Consider the following 15,623-nt stretch of genomic DNA (forward strand, 5'->3'; position numbering starts at 1 on the left):
TTCTATTTATTTCTCTTTATTTCTATTTATTTCTCTCTATTTCTCTTTATTTCTATTTATTTCTCTTTATTTCTCTCTATTTCTATTTATTTCTATTTATTTCTATTTATTTCTCTCTATTTCTCTCTATTTCTCTCTATTTCTCTTTATTTCTGTGTATTTCTCTCTATTTCTATTTATTTCTATTTATTTCTCTCTATTTCTCTCTATTTTTATTTATTTCTCTCTATTTCTCTTTATTTCTCTTTATTTTTATTTCTCTTTCCTTTTTTGCCGCTTCTGCCAGGCCCAAAACCTGCAAAAATCTGCATTTTTCAGCCCATTTTTGGAAGGGGGAAAATGAAAATAAAAAGCCGAAGATCAGAGGCAGATTCGAGGCCTGGGGGGGTGGAAAAGAACCCGCCCGAAATGAGCAAAATAAAGCCCGAAACAGTAAAAACAAATCTTTAAAAAGGTCAAAAAAAGGTGAAGAAATGAAGAGCAGAAAAAAGGAAAATAGAGGAAGAAAAAGGTAAGAGAAGCAAAAATGGATATTTTTTTTGAAAGCAAAAATAAAGCAAAAACGGGAGGAAAAAAGGCAAAAAATAAAGCATAAAAAGCAAAAAATTAAATATTTTTTAAAACCCAAAATAAGCTTAAAAAGCCAAATAAAGTCGTGAAAAAAAAAAAAAGGAAAAAAATTCACAGAAAAACCAAAATAAAACAAAAAAAAAATCCCTAAAAAATTAAAAACCCCAACCCAAAATAAAGCCAAATAAAACCCCCAAATCCCCCAAATCCCCCAAATCCCCCAAATCCCCCAATCCCGTTTTTCCCGAGCGTTTCGCGGTGAATTTTGGGGTTAAAAGCCCGGAAAGCCGCGGGACAAAGGCCCCAGTCTAGACAAGCCCATAAAGGCTTTGAGGCACTAAAATCTGAATTTTGGCAATTACCGCTTCCGCACTAAACCTCGCCCGCCCTGGCCTTGGCTCCCTGCTCTCCTTTTTTCCCCATTTTTCCCTTTATTTCCATTTTTTCCCCCATTTTTCCCCCATTTTTTCCTTTTATTTTCATTTTCCCCCCATTTTCCCCCCATTTTTTCCCCATTTTCCCCCATTTTCCCCCAGTTTTTCCTCATTTTTCCTCCATTTTTTCTCCTTTATTTTCCTCGTTTATTCCCATTTTTACAATTTATTCTCCCTTTTTCTCATTATTCTCCTTTTCTTCTCATTTTTCCACCGTTTTCCCTCATTTTTTCTCTTTTATTCCCATTTTCCATCCTTTTTTCTCCTTTATCTCACTTATTCTCCTCTTTTTTCCATTTATTCTCCTTTTTTCCCATTTATTCTCCTTTTTTCCCATTTTTCCTCCCCCTTTTCTCACTTCTCCCATTTTTTCACATTTCCCCCCTTTTTCCCTCATTTTCCCTCCTTTCCCCCCATTTTTCTCCTTTTCTTTCCTCATTTTTTTCCCCTTTTTTCCCCACTTTTCACATTTTTCCCCCTTTTTTCCCCATTTCCCGGCCCTTTCCCGGTTCCCGCTCTTTTCCCGCCGCTCCCGGAGCCCAGGCCCGGCTCCAATTTGGTTCATTTTTATTCATTTTTATCAATTTTTAATCATTTTTATTCATTTTTATCCATTTTTACCGATTTTCATTGATTTTTTATTGATATTTTCATCATTTTGGGGTTTCGCATTCCCGGGAAAACGGGGATGGGGAATAAAACCCCCAAAATTCCCAAATATTCGGATTTTTCCCCCAAATCCCGGTGGTTTTGGGAGGAAATTCGGGAATTTTTTGTCTTTGAACTTCAGCCGAGTCAAGGTCACCTTTAACCCCTTCGGCCCCGCCCCGACCCCAATTCCGCCTTTTCTCACCCCAAATCCCCCGGGAGCTTCTTCCTCATCCCATTTTTCCCCATTTTAGCCGATTCCAGTATTTTTTTATTATTATTATTTCTTTAATTCCTGGCCGGTTATGTATTTTATTTTATTTTATTTTATTTTATTTTATTTTATTTTATTTTATTTTATTTTATTTTATTTTATTTTATTTTATTTTATTTTATTTTATTTTATTTTATTTTATTTTATTTTATTTTATTTTATTTTATTTTATTTTATTTTATTTTATTTTATTTTATTTTATTTTATTTTATTTCTACATTTTATTTTATTTCTACATTTTATTTTATTTTATTTCTACATATTTTATTTCTACATATTTTATTTTTAGATATTTTATTTTTATATATTTTTATTTTTATATATTTTATTTTTATATATTTTTATTATATCTATTTTATTTTTATATATTTTTATTTTTATATATTTTTATTTTATCTATTTTATTTTTATATATTTTCATTTTTATATATTTTTATTTTATCTATTTTATTTTCATTTTTATATATTTTTATTTTATCTATTTGTTTATATATTTATATGTTCATTTATCTATCTATTTATGTATCTATAAGGAAAGAATTCCCAAATTTCGGAGCATTCCCGCAGCTGGGATCGGCCAGGGCCGGGAGGGAAAAAATCGCTTTTTTGGGGGAAAAATCCGCGGGATTGGGGAAAAAAATGGCTTTTTCTGGGAAAAAAACCTAATTTTTCTGGGGAAAAAATGGATTTTTTGGGGGAAAAAAAGAGACTTTTTCTGGGAAAATTTGATTTTTCTGGGGAAAAGTAGAATTTTTTGGGGAAAAATGTCTTTTTTTGGCAGGCGGGCTGGGAGGCCGAGACGATCCCTGCGGGAATTCCCGGATTTTGGGGAGCTGGGCGAGAATTTCGGGAATGGGAAGGAAGGAAGGAGCAAAATTTGGGTAAAAACGCGCAGAAATTGGGATTTCCTGGAGAATTCCCGCTGGAATATCGGGAATCCAGCGGGAAAAACAAAGGGGGAGAGGGAAAGGAGGGAGGGAATTATTTTGGGGAAGAAAATCAGGGATTTGGGGAGAAATGATGTTAAAAATGTGATTTTTTAGAGCGCTCCCCCTTCCCGTTAAAAATGCTCAAAGACGCCCCAAAATTGGAGAAAACCGCGGGGAGGAAGAGGAGACGTCGGGTAATTAATTAATAAAGAGATAATTAACCGAAAATAAAACCTATAAACAAAGCAGAGAGAGAAAACAATTTATTATTGTATAAATAAATGTACAAATAGACAAACCTGGAAATAGAAAATAGAAATAAATATTAAAAATGTTTTAAAGTAAATATTAAAAACATTTAAAAATAAATATTAAAGAATTAAATATGTAAATAAATACGTGGAGATCAATATATGGAGATAAATATATTAATACATTAATAAATATAAATATATAAATATATAAATATATAAATATATAGATATATAAATATATAAATATATAAATATATAAATATATAAATATATAAATATATAAATATATAAATATAAATATATAAATAATTGGAGAATTAAATAAATAACCCGCGCGAAATAAATAAATTATTAGAGAATTAAATAAGCAAATTAAATTGAGAAATAATAAATAAACAGAGAAATAAACGGGCAAATAAATCGCCCCCCAATTGGCGCCTAAAAAAGAGAATAAAAATATTTTAAAAACCCCTCAAAACAGCGCCGTAAAAATAAAAATACACCCCCAAAAAAGTCAGATTAGAGCCCCAAATTGCAAAAAAAAAAAGCAAAAAAAATATGAAAAGATAATTTCAGAATTGGGGAGAGGAAACGAAGGCGCTTTTGGGGGAAATCCGGGATTCCCGAGGGTTCCGAGGGGTGAAAAATGGGAATTTCCGCGGGTTTTGCCCCAAAATGGCGGCGGCGGAGCCGCGGCTGCTCCGCAGATGGGAGCGAGAAAATTCCACAAAAACCACGGGAATGCGGCTGGAATCCTCCCGGGAGCCTCCGCCGGCAAATCCCGGCAAAAAACAGCGATTTTGGGGCAGGGAAAAAAACCCCAAAAATGAAATTAAAGCGGGGAAAAGGAGCGGGGTCGGCGGGGGCTGCGGGAAAGGCGGAAAATCGGAATTTTTCCCCCTCCGGAGGCGCCTCCCGGCCGCGTTTTGACACCAAAACCCCGCGGCTGCCGCTCCCGAGCCCGGCCCTGATGGAAACCGGCTGCGAGCGGCAAAAGGAGCGAGGATCCTCAGCGGGGACGCCAAAACATCCCCAAAAAACACCCAAAACCTGAAAAAAAAACCCCCAAAATTTCATATCTCCAGCCCAAGTTTCCATCCGAGCGCTGGAAGTTGAAAGGGTTGAGTTGTTCCCTCGGAATCTTAGCGAAAATTCAAATTTTTCCCTTTAAAATGTGAATTTTCCCCCATTCGGGCCTTTCAAAAAATTCAGTTTTCCCCCTTCGGAAAGTCAGTTTTCCCCTTCAGATCTTAATAAATCAATTAATCCTTTCAAATCTACAAAAAATATCAGTTTTTCCCTTCAAAACGTCCATTTCCCCCTTCAAATCGGATTTCTCGCTCTCTTTTCTCGCCTGGAAAAGGCCGAAATTCAATTTATTCCCATTAAATTGCGGTCGCTAAAGCGCGACCTTAAACCAGGCGCTAAAGGTGTGAAAATTCCATTTTTTGGGGAATTTTTTCCCCTTTCCAGCGGTTTTTTTGGCGTCTCGGGTTGGGGTTGGTGCAAAAAACGGGGATTTTGAGGCGGAAAAAATTCATTTTCCTGTGGCCAGAGAGGGGAAAAATGGGAATTTTGGGAGTTTTTCCCCAATTCCCCAGGCAGAGCCGCGTTTCTGACCTCGTTGTTCTCAGATTTTCCTTTCAGCGGCCGCTCCTCGCCTTCGTTTTTGGTTTGAATTTGTGATTTTTCATCATTTTCCCGATTTTGACTCCAAAAGCCGCATTTTCCGTCACCTCCCGGCTCAACAAAACGCGATAAAATCCCCAAATAATCGGAATTTCCCAACCATTCCCAAAGGTCCCGCCCGCATTTCTGCACCTCCCTCTGATCCAAAAACAAAAAAATCCAATTTTTATTCATTTTTTAAGACAAAAACGAGGTTTAAAAATGGGAATAAAACCCCAAAATTCCGTTTTTTTGGGGGGGATTTGAGGGGGAATCAGCGCGGGGTGGGAGGCGAAATAAAACCCCTGGAAAATGATTCCGTAATTCCCGGGATTTGGGATTCCCGGCGGCGCAGGAAGGAGCGATTGTAAACTTTGATGGATTTCTGGTGCTGAGAGTTTACAGTTTCTGAGCCAACAAATAAAAAAAAAAAAAGGCGTTGAGGGTTTTTTTTTGTTTTTTTTTTTTTATTTTTTGGCGTCGCTGTTTTTGTTCTTCCCCCCCCGGGCCATAAATCAGAATTATTTCCGGCGCTGGGTTAAAAAAAAAATACAAATTTAAGGTGATCGTTAAAGGCGCGGAACGACTTCCTAGAAAGGAGGGGAAAAAATGGATTTTTGCCATTAAAAATCCGAGTGAAATAGGGGAAATTTGGGGTAAAAAAAGGCGATTTTTTTGGGGAAAAAAAGCGGATTTAATGCGGTTGTTAAAGGCGATAAAAACTTGCTAGAGAGGGGGGAAAAATCAGAATTAAAAGGGGGGAAAATTCGGGTTTAATGGGATTATTAAAGGCACCCAAAAGCTTCCTGGAGGGGGAAATTAAATTAATGATTGCGGTGAAAAAAATGAGAATAAAACGGGGAAATTCAGGGAAAAAAATAAACAAACCGAGGATGCTGGGGAAATAATTCAGGGTTAAATAAATGAGGAGGGGAATTTAAAAAAAGGGGGGAGAGGGAAAATATTCCCGGGATTTTTCTTTGGGAATTGGGGATTTTCCTGGGATGAGGGGCGGGATCTCCTCTCCCGGCCCTGTTTTGGGGGAAATTCCTCCTTTTTCGGCCCCAGGGGGGGAGGAAAGGGAAAATCCCATTTTTTTCCCAGGGTTTATTGGACAAAAACCGCCCGAAACTGCCCCAAAAACGCGTCCCCAGCTCCAGGGGGATGGGAAGAGCCAAATTCTCCTTTTTTCGGCCAAAAATCGTCCTGAAGTGACCCAAAATTGGGTCTCGATATTCAAGGGGGCGAGGAAAGGAGAAATTCCCTGGAAATTCCCTTTTTTTTTAGGGTTTCTTGGACCAAAAATGCCCGAAGTGACCCCAAATGTGGCCCCGGGGGGACATGGAAGGGAAAATCCTCTTTTTTTTAAGGCTTTAATGGCCCAAAATCGTCCTGAAGTGACCCAAAAGGAGCAGCGGGAGGGGAAAATCCCCAGTTTTTGTGTTCGCGGGATAAAAAAAAAACCCCCAAAAAAAAAACTGCCCCAAAAATCGTCCCGCATCTCCAGGAGGGCGAGGAGAGGAAAAATCCCCAATTTTTATTTGGTTTATTGGAGAAAAACCCCCGAAGTGACCCCAAAATTTGTCCCTTAACCTCTTTAATTGTGAGGAAAGGGAAAAAATCCTTTTTTCCCCCAAATTTTTGGCCCCAAAATTGTCCCGCACCTCCAAGGGCGCGAGGAAAGGGGGAAAAAAAACCCCCAAAATTTCATTTTTTCCCAGGATTTTTCTTTTTTACCCCAAAAATTCCTGCTTGGGAAAGGCCGGAATTCCCTGGAATTCCCTGGAATTGGGGGAAATTCCAGGGAATTCCTTTTCTTTTTCCCCTTTTCCCCACGGGGGTCCCGTTGAGGCTGATGAATTTTATTCCTCTCGCTCATTAATGAGTTTTTAATTGGAGTTTTTAATTATTCGCGTCTTTATCCGCGATTCCCTCTCCATTTTTCCCCCTAAAAAAAAAAAAAAAATTAAATTTGGGATCCCGAGGCTCCTGATTTAGGAATAATTTGATTTTATTTTTATTTATTCGTCGCTTCTCGGCCCCCGCGGCGCCGATCGGGGCCTCAAAACCTTTCAAATTCCACCCCGGGAGCTCAAAAATGGCAAAAAACGCCCCAAAATTCCCGGGAAATCCGGATTTTTAATTAAAAATGAGGTTTTCAGCACTTTCCCCCCCATTTTTTCACTCATTTTTTTGTGGGAGTTTCTCCTGCATGGAGGAGAAAATTCAAATTATTTCAATGGCTCCGGGCGGTTTTTTTTATATTTCCGTCAAACCGGGACGAGAGGGTGAAAAAATCGGGAAAAACTCCGGGAAAAAGGGTGAAAAAATTGGGGAAAAATTGAATTTAATGCCCAGGCAGACAAAGCGGGGAAAATCCCCAAAAATGCGCCAATATTTTGCTAAAAACGAGGGGAAAAAAAATCAAAATAAAAACCAAACCAGTGGGGGGGAAGGAGGAAAAAAATTGCAATAAAATGGGGAAAAAAGAAAGAAAAAAGGAAATTAAAAAATAAAACCTGGGGGAAAAAAAATTAAAAAATTTATTTTATTTAATTAAAAAAAATAAAAAATTAAATGGGATGGGGGAGAAAAAAAAAAACCGGAATAAAATGAAAATCCGGCGCTGGGCTTTGGTTTCAGCGCCCATAAATGAGGAAATTTCGGCTCCCACACTCAACTTTTATCCCGCGCTGATAAATCCCAGGCGGAATTCTGCCCGGATCCCATAAAAACCAACGATTCCTATCAAAGCCCTTCCCAAAATCCTGCGCGGATCCCACAAATTGAGGCCATAAAATCGCATTTTTATTTTTTTCCCTGCCCCTTTCCGAGGGAACCAAACGGCGCCGGAATCCCGGGAAAGCGGGATTTGGGATCGGCGCTTTTGGGCCTGAAAAATCGGGAATTTCTCGGTTTTCGGGGCTCGGGGGGGATTTCACAGCCCCAGCTCCGGGAAATCCTTGGGAAAACTCGGGAAAATCTTTGGGAAAGGAGCTCTGGAGACGTGGGAATGTCTCAAATCCAGGCTTTGCCCTGATCCGTCACAAATCGCCCCAAACGGTCAAGTTCCACTTTGCTTTTTTTTTTTTTTTTCCCTTTCCCCGCGATTTTTTCACTTTTTTTTCTTTCCCTCCGTTTCTTATTTTTTTTTTTTTAACCCTTTGCCCTTTCTTCACTTTTTTTTTTATTTTTCCCCCTTTTTTTTCCCGTTCTCCCGCGCTTTTTGTTGTTGATTTTGGTTTGTTTTGGTTTTTTTTTAATGAAGTTTTTCTCTCTGTTTCCCTTGAAGGTGACTCTGAACCCGGCTCTTTCTCCCCCACAATGATCTTGAAATTCCCGCCCCATTTCCCATTTTTTTCCCCCATTTATCCCCCATTGTCCCAATCCCCAAATTCCAAAAAAAACCCCTCGATCCCAATTCCGGCGCGATTTAGGAAAAATAAATGAAATAAAGTCGGAGGCGACGGCGAAAAAAAAAAATCCAATTCCGGCGGTTTTGAGCATGAAATTTTCGCTGGGAGATTTAAAATTCTCCCCCCAAAAAATTCCCAATTTGAGGAGCCCTCGATGGGAATCGCTGCGGAAAAAGAGGAGAAAGGAAAAAATCGGGGAGGAAAAAAAAAAAATTAACTTTACTGCCCAATTCGCCGAGGGAAAAGAATGGAAATTCAATTTAAAAAATGCAAGGGAAAGAATGAAAATTAAATTAAATTAAAATCCGCCCGAATCCGGAGAGTTTCGCTTTAAATTGAATTTTTTTTTTCGTGGTTTGGGCTGGAGCGGAGAATTCCCGGAGAAAAAGCGGGAGCGGAACCAGCGCAGCGCCCTCCAAATTCTTCATTTTTGCCCAAATCCCAGCTTTTTTCCCCCCTTTCTCCACCGGGATTTTTATCCCCCTTCCCCCCGACTCCGTTTTATCCCACAAATTCCAGAGAGTTCGGGAATGAGAGCGGATAATTAAAAAAAGCTGCGGGGCAGGGGAAGGGGAGGCGAAGCCGCGGGTTAAAAAAAAAACACCCGGAATTTAAAAATAAACCCAAAAGATGCAACAAAAACAGAGGAAAACCAAAAACCGGGATTTCTGTCTCTGGGTGAGAATCCGAGCTGCTCCGAGGGCTGCGGCCGGGGGAAGATTTTGGGGAAATTCCCCAAATTTCTCTGTCCCGGCCCCCGCCGCGTTTTTTTCTCCAAAAGGGGAAAAACCGAGCGCGGCTCCCGAAGCGCCCGCGGCCCCTCCAGAGCCCGAAAATTCGGGGTAAAAAATCAAAAAGCGGCGGCTCCGAGCCCCGAGCGGGATCGGGAGGAGGAGGAGGAGGAGGAAGGAGCGGCCGAGGGAGGAAGGGGAAAGAGGAAGAGGAGGAATAATTAAACCCCACTTAATTAAGGCCACAAAAAGCGGGTTTTTTCAGCGGAGCGCGGGAGAGAGAACTAAAGGGAAAAAAACCCCAAAACACCAAAACAAAAAGAAAAAAATAAAAAGAAAAAAAATAAAAATAATAATAATAAAAAGAAATAAAAATAAAGACACAATTTTTTTAACACCCCCCCCCGTTTATCACCGCAATAAAAACGCACCCGGGGGGCGAATTTGGGCTGGGAAATGGAGTTTTTTTGCCCGGTTTTTTTTGGCCGGGGGAGCGGGGCGGGCTCGGGGCTTTGTTCAACGTGAAGGTCCCGGCCCGGAGCGGGCAGATGTCGCTGTTGCTCCACCGAGCCGCTCCCGGCGGCGACAACTTGACCCCCGTGACGTCTCCGCCGTCTGAATCATCAAGGCCATTTTCAATCCTCATTGGCCTGAACATCACGTGGGGGTGAAGGATGGAGGGGGAAAAAAAAAAAAACAGAAAAAAGGAGGAGAAAAAAAAAAAAAAAAAAGGGAAAAATAAAAAAAAAAAAAAAAGAAGAGAAAAGAAAATAAAAAAGGCGGGGGCGGAGGGGGGTGAAAAGCGATGCGCGGGTAATTACGGGACTCCATTTTTATTTTTTTTTTTTTTATTTTTTTTTTTTTCTCTCTCCCCTTCCCTCTCCCTCTCTCTCTCTCTCTCTCTCTCTCTCTCTCCTCCTTCCCCCCCTCGCTAAAAAAAAGATGTCAGCCCCTGGCTGGAGTATTCCTCCCGCCAAGCGCTCCCGAGGAAAATGTCATGTCCCAACAGCGCGGCTCCCAACGCCTTCCTGATGGAGCCCCTGGGCCGCGGCGACAATTTCCCGTCCGGCCCGGGGCTCTTCGGCCCGCCCGGAGACTTCGGGGCCCTGCGGGGCTGCGGGGCCCTCCCGAAGCGCGACGAGGCCTCGCTGGGCTCCTTCCCGTCCTACCTGGCGCAGCTGGACTCGTGGGCCGAGCCCAAGAGCGCGTTCCGGCTGGAGCAAGCCCGGCCCAGCTGCTCCTTCCCGGCCGTCAAGGAGGAGAGCGGCTGCTGCCTGTTCGCGGCGGAGAAGCGGCGCAAGGAGCCGCCCGAGGCCGCGCTGTTCCCCGAGCCCTGCGGGCCCGAGCTGCCCGTGCCCGGTTATTATCGCTTCCCCTCGCTGGAGAAAAGCCCCGAGGAGTTCCCGGCGCCGTTCCCGGCCCGCAGCGAGCAGCTGGAAGCGGCGCCGCCGCCTCCCCCCGAGCGGGGCTCGCCGCAATTCCGGGCCAATCTCCCCGAAAACGCCGGCGCGGAGCGGCCGCAGCCGCCGCCGGGGGAAATCAAACGGGAAAAAACGAAATCGAGCGCGGGCGAGGCGGAGAAGGAGCTGGGTAAAAGCACCGACACCGGCAGCACGGACAACTCGGACAGCGAGGCCAAAGGTAGGCGAGGATCCGCCCGGGTCCCTCCGCTCCGGGGCTGGAGAGGTTAAATTGCAGCGGGGGATGCTCCGGGCTCCGCCGCCTTCCCCCGCGGAAATCGGGGCTGAAACAATCGCTTCGGGACGGGAAAAAACCCCGATGGTGGCGATTGAAAATGTGGTTTTTGCGCGTCGGGGCTGGAGGGGAGGAAAGAGCGCGGGGAGCGCGGCGGAAAATCCGAGTTTGGAGGCAGAAAAAGGCTGGAAAATGGGAGTTTGTGGAGAGTTCGCTTGGGAATCGCGGAGATTTGGGGGGCTCCGGGCTCGGGGGGGCTCTGGGGGGGGCGCTCGTTGTGGTTTCCCCGAGGGGCGAACCCCGATTTTCGCCCCCTTTTTTTTTTTTGAGGGGGATTCTTGGTTTCAGCGCGCGGGGCGGGAATTGGTTTCCTCTGGCCTTGGCTCGGGGTCAAAACCAAACCAAAACCAAAGAAAAAAAATAGAGAAAAAAAAAAAAAAAAGAAATGAGAAATGTATTCAAATGAAAATAATGAAAATCATGGAAATCATGAAAATAATGGAAATAATGGAAATAATGGAAATAATGGAAATAATGGAAATGCAAAGGCGCGGAGCGGAATCCGCAGCTCCGGGCGGGAATTGCGGCTCCTTCCAGGGCTGGGAAGAGGCTCCGGGAGAGGAAAAAGCTTTTTTCCATTTAACTTTAATTTGTTTTGTTCCTGCCGGATCGAGGTCTCGCTTGCGGAGGCAAAAAAAATGTTCCAGTTGTGCCGAGCAGATGTTTTGGGTTTGGGATTTCCCCGAGGCTCGGCTCGCACGGAAAGCTGTTGGATTCTCGCTGCAGAGCCTGAAAATTTGGGATATTCGGGGTTTATCCCCCTTTTAACCCCGGAGCGGGTAAATCCAGAGGCGGATTCGGGCAGCGGGAATGACGGGGTTGGATTTTCTGGGGGAAAAAAACCCCAAAAACGCTCAGGGAAATCCCGCTCGGATCTAAGCCTGGCTTAGCCTGTGCTGGGGGGATTAAAACATCCCAAAATTCCGGCTCCGTGGACACCCCCAAAAAATCCCGGCCCCAACAAAACCTCTCCACCAAAACCGGCCTTGGTGGGGAGCAAAAATCAGAAATTCTCTTTTTTTTCCCCCCTCTTTATTTTGTTGAATAATTCCCGGTTTTGGTTTGGGGAAAAAGATTTATTTTTGTTTTAATCTGAGGGTTGAGCTGCGATTCCACCCCCCCAAAAAAACCCTGCGGGGGATAAAAAAACCCAAACCAAAACAAAGGGGAAAAAAGCAAAGTCAAGGTTATCAAAACGCGGCGAATCTGCCCCAAAGCGCCCGCGCCGGGAGAGGTTTTGGTGGGGAAAAAAAAAACCAAAAAAAGGTTATTTTGGGCTGGATCTGCGCTGCGGGCGGAAAGAATGGAAATGGAAATAAATAAAAAGGGTTTCATGGGCTCGGGAGTTGGATTTGGGGCTGAGCGGATTTTGGAGATTTTTTTGGGGTCGTTGTCGGTGAAATTTGGGTTGGAGGCGATTTGGGGCGGATTCGGGTGTTTTGCGCTCCTGGAAACCTCTCCAAGGTGCGCTTTTCGTTCCTGTCGAGCCCAAATTTCGGTGGTTTTTTAATGAAAAACTCATTTTCTGGCGGAATTTCAGCGTTTGGGAGGGGGTTCTGGGGCCGACCCCGAATTTTCCCGGAATTGCCCCAAAGGCGGGCCCCAGGATTTGCTGCGATTCTCTCGGGTTTTCCCCGGGATTGAGGCTCGGATCCCGCCCGGATTTTTCCTCCTCATGACCAAATTCAAGGATCCGCCGCTGTTTATTTAGGGGCGTGCGAACCGCGGGCGCCTCGCCCGAAATTCCTCCCAATTCCCCCAATTCCTGCCCCCGCCGCTCAGGGAAAATCCCCGAAAATGGATTTATTCCACCCCAAATTCTCCCCCGGCAGCGCCCAGAAAGGCTCCGGGGTTTGGGGTGAGCCGGGGGAGCCCCCAGGGCTGCGGGGAACCCCAAAATCCACCCCTGACCGCGGGGAACTTTTAATTAGCGGAGTTTAATTGCCGTGGGGGAGGCAGGAGATCTTCACCCCGCGACCTTTGCGGTGGAGGCGCCTTCGGATTTATTTAGAATTTATTAAATGAAATCCCTTTTATTTCCTTCCCCAAACCCCGATTTATGTCCCCAAACCCCGGGTTATCTCCTCCAAACTCGATTCTTCCCCCAAAAAAACCCTTTTTTTCCCCCCAAAAATCCCCATTTCCCTCCCCAATCCTCGATTTATCCCCTCCAAACTCGACTCTTCCCCTCAAAACCCACATTTCTCTCCCCAAAACCCACATTTCTCTCCCTAAAACCCACATTTCTCTCCCCAAAACCCACATTTCTCTCCCCGAAACCCACATTTCTCTCCCCAAACCCCAATTTATCTCCTCCAAACTCGATTCTTTCCCCCGAAATCTTGATTTCCGTCCCCCCAAACCTCCTCCAAATTCGATGCTTCTCCCCAAAAACCCCATTTCCCTCCCCAATCACTGATTTATCTCCTCCAAACTCAATTCTTTCCCCCAAAACCCCGATTTTTCTCCTTCAAACTCCATTCTTCTCATCGAAACCCCGATTTATCTCCCAAAATCCGATTTATCTCCCCAAAAATCCGATTTCTCCCCCCAAAACCAAATTTATCCCCCCCAAATCTGATTTATCTCCCAAAATCTGATTTATCTCCCCAAAAATCCGATTTATCCCCCCAAAATCCGATTTATCCCCCCAAAATCCGATTTATCTCCCCAACCCCATCACCCCAACCCAGCCTCGCATCTTTTTTTAACCCCAGCACCTCCGGCTCCAAAATCCCGCAGCGCCTCCATTTAAACCCCATTTTTGGGCGGAAAAATTCTTTATTTTAACCCCATTTTCAGGCTGGAGAAACCTTTATTTAAACCCTGTTTTGGGGCCGAGAAAACATTTCCTTTAATCCCATTTCGTGCCGAAAACCCCATTATTTAAAAGCGATTTTCGTGACGAATAAACCTTTATTTTAACCCGATTTTTGTGCTGAACAAAAGCTCCATTTTAACCCCATTTTTGGGCCGAAAACCCCGTTATTAAAACCCGATTTTTGTGCCGAATAAACCTTTATTTCAACCCCATTCTCAAGCCTGAAAACTCCATTTTCCAAACCCCATTTCGACCCGGTTAAACCTTTATTTAAACCCGATTTTGGGCCGGAAAAACCCCAAAACTATTTAAAATCCATTTTCGTGCCGAATAAATCTTTATTTTGACCCGATTCTCGTGCGGACAAACCCTTATTCAACCCCATTTCGGTGAGGAAAAAAACCGCATTTAGGCGGATTTTGGTGCGGAAAAATCCCCATTTAACCCGATTTTGGTGCAGAAAAAATTAATATATAATTAAGATAATTAAATAAGATAATTAAACGGATTTGGGTGCGGAAAAACCGCATTTAAACCAATTTCGGTAGGGAAAAAGCTGGACTTGGGAGGATTTTGGTGCGGAAAAATCCTGATTTAGGAGGATTTTGGTGCAGAAACCCCTCATTTAACCCGATTTGGGTTCCGACCCCCGATTTTACCCAATTTTGGGTTCCAAAAGCCCCGATTTTACCCACTTTTGGGTTCCGAACCCCCTTTTCACCCCGATTTTGGCTCGGGACCGGCCCGGTCTGACCGGGCTGTTGTTTTTGGCAGAGGAGGCCAAGGCTGAGGGCGAGGGAGGGGGGAAGTGTCTGAAGGTTGATTTCTCTGCAGAAAACCCCGATTTTGGCCAATTTCGGGTTCAAAAACCCCCAATTTTAGCCAATTTCGGGTTACAAAAGCCCATTTTTAACCAGAATCTGGTTCCAAAAGCCCCGATTTTACCCAATTTCGGGTGCCAAAAGCCCATTTTGAACCCGAATCTGGTTCCAAAAGCCCCGATTTTAGCCAATTTGGGGTTCCAAAGCCCCATTTCTCCCAAATTCGGGTTCCAAAAGCCCCGATTTTTGCCAATTTGGGGTTCCAAAAGCCCCGATTTCAGCCAATTTGGGGTTCCAAAAGCCCCGATTTTTGCCAATTCGGGGTTCGGGCGGTTGTTTTGGCAGAGCAGCCCAAGGCCGAGGGCGCGGGCGGGACGTGGCTGAGCGCTGATTTCTCTGCAGAAAACCCCGATTTTAGCCGATTTGGGGTTCCAAAAGCCCCGATTTCTCCCAATTTGGGGTTCCAAAAGCCCATTTTGAACCCGAATCTGGTTCCAAAAGCCCCGATTTTAGCCAATTTGGGGTTCCAAAAGCCCCGATTTTTGCCAATTCGGGGTTCGGGCGGTTGTTTTGGCAGAGCAGCCCAAGGCCGAGGGCGCGGGCGGGACGTGGCTGAGCGCTCGCTCCGGGAGGAAGAAGCGCTGTCCCTACACCAAGCACCAGACGCTGGAGCTGGAGAAGGAGTTTCTGTTCAACATGTACCTGACCCGCGAGCGCCGCCTGGAGATCAGCCGCAGCATCGCCCTCACCGACCGCCAGGTCAAGATCTGGTTCCAGAACCGCCGCATGAAGCTCAAGAAGATGAACCGGGAGAACCGGATCCGCGAACTCACCTCCAACTTCAGCTTCAGCTGAGCGCGCACGGCGTCTCCCCCCTTTTCCTGGCGTTTTTTTGGGGTTTTTTTGCTGTTTAATCCCTGGTTTATTGTATTTTTTGTTGTTTTAGTTGGTTGGTTTAGCCCAGCGTTTTATTTTGTTGTTTTATTTTATCGTTTTGTTTTATTATTTTGGTTTATTGCTTTGTTTTATTGGTGTGTTTTATCATTTTTCTTTATTTTTTATTTTATTTTTATTTTATTTTTTATTTTATTTTTAATTTTATTCTTAATTTTATTTTTAATTTTATTTTTATTTTATTTTTTCTTTCATTTCTTCTTTCATTTCTTCTTTCATTTCTTCTTTCATTTTTTATTTCATTTCTTCCATTTTTTATTTCATTTCTTCCATTTTTTATTTCATTTCTTCCATTTTTTATTTCATTTCTTCCATTTTTTATTTCATTTCTTCTTTCATTTTTTTCTT

General features: G+C 43.7%; 1 protein-coding gene across 1 annotated transcript; it reads left to right on the forward strand.

Moving 5' to 3' along the window:
• Positions 1 to 9,916: 9,916 nt before the first annotated feature.
• Positions 9,917 to 15,176, forward strand: HOXC10 (homeobox C10). Its single transcript, XM_086870440.1, has 2 exons — positions 9,917 to 10,565; positions 14,899 to 15,176. Exons 1-2 carry the CDS (start codon positions 9,917 to 9,919, stop codon positions 15,174 to 15,176), a joined length of 927 nt encoding a protein of 308 aa, XP_086726566.1.
• The last annotated feature ends 447 nt before the right edge of the window (positions 15,177 to 15,623 follow it).

Source organism: Cyanistes caeruleus, chromosome 32 (assembly GCF_971803275.1).
Source record: "Cyanistes caeruleus chromosome 32, bCyaCae1.hap1.1, whole genome shotgun sequence".
Classification (NCBI taxonomy): domain Eukaryota; kingdom Metazoa; phylum Chordata; class Aves; order Passeriformes; family Paridae; genus Cyanistes; species Cyanistes caeruleus.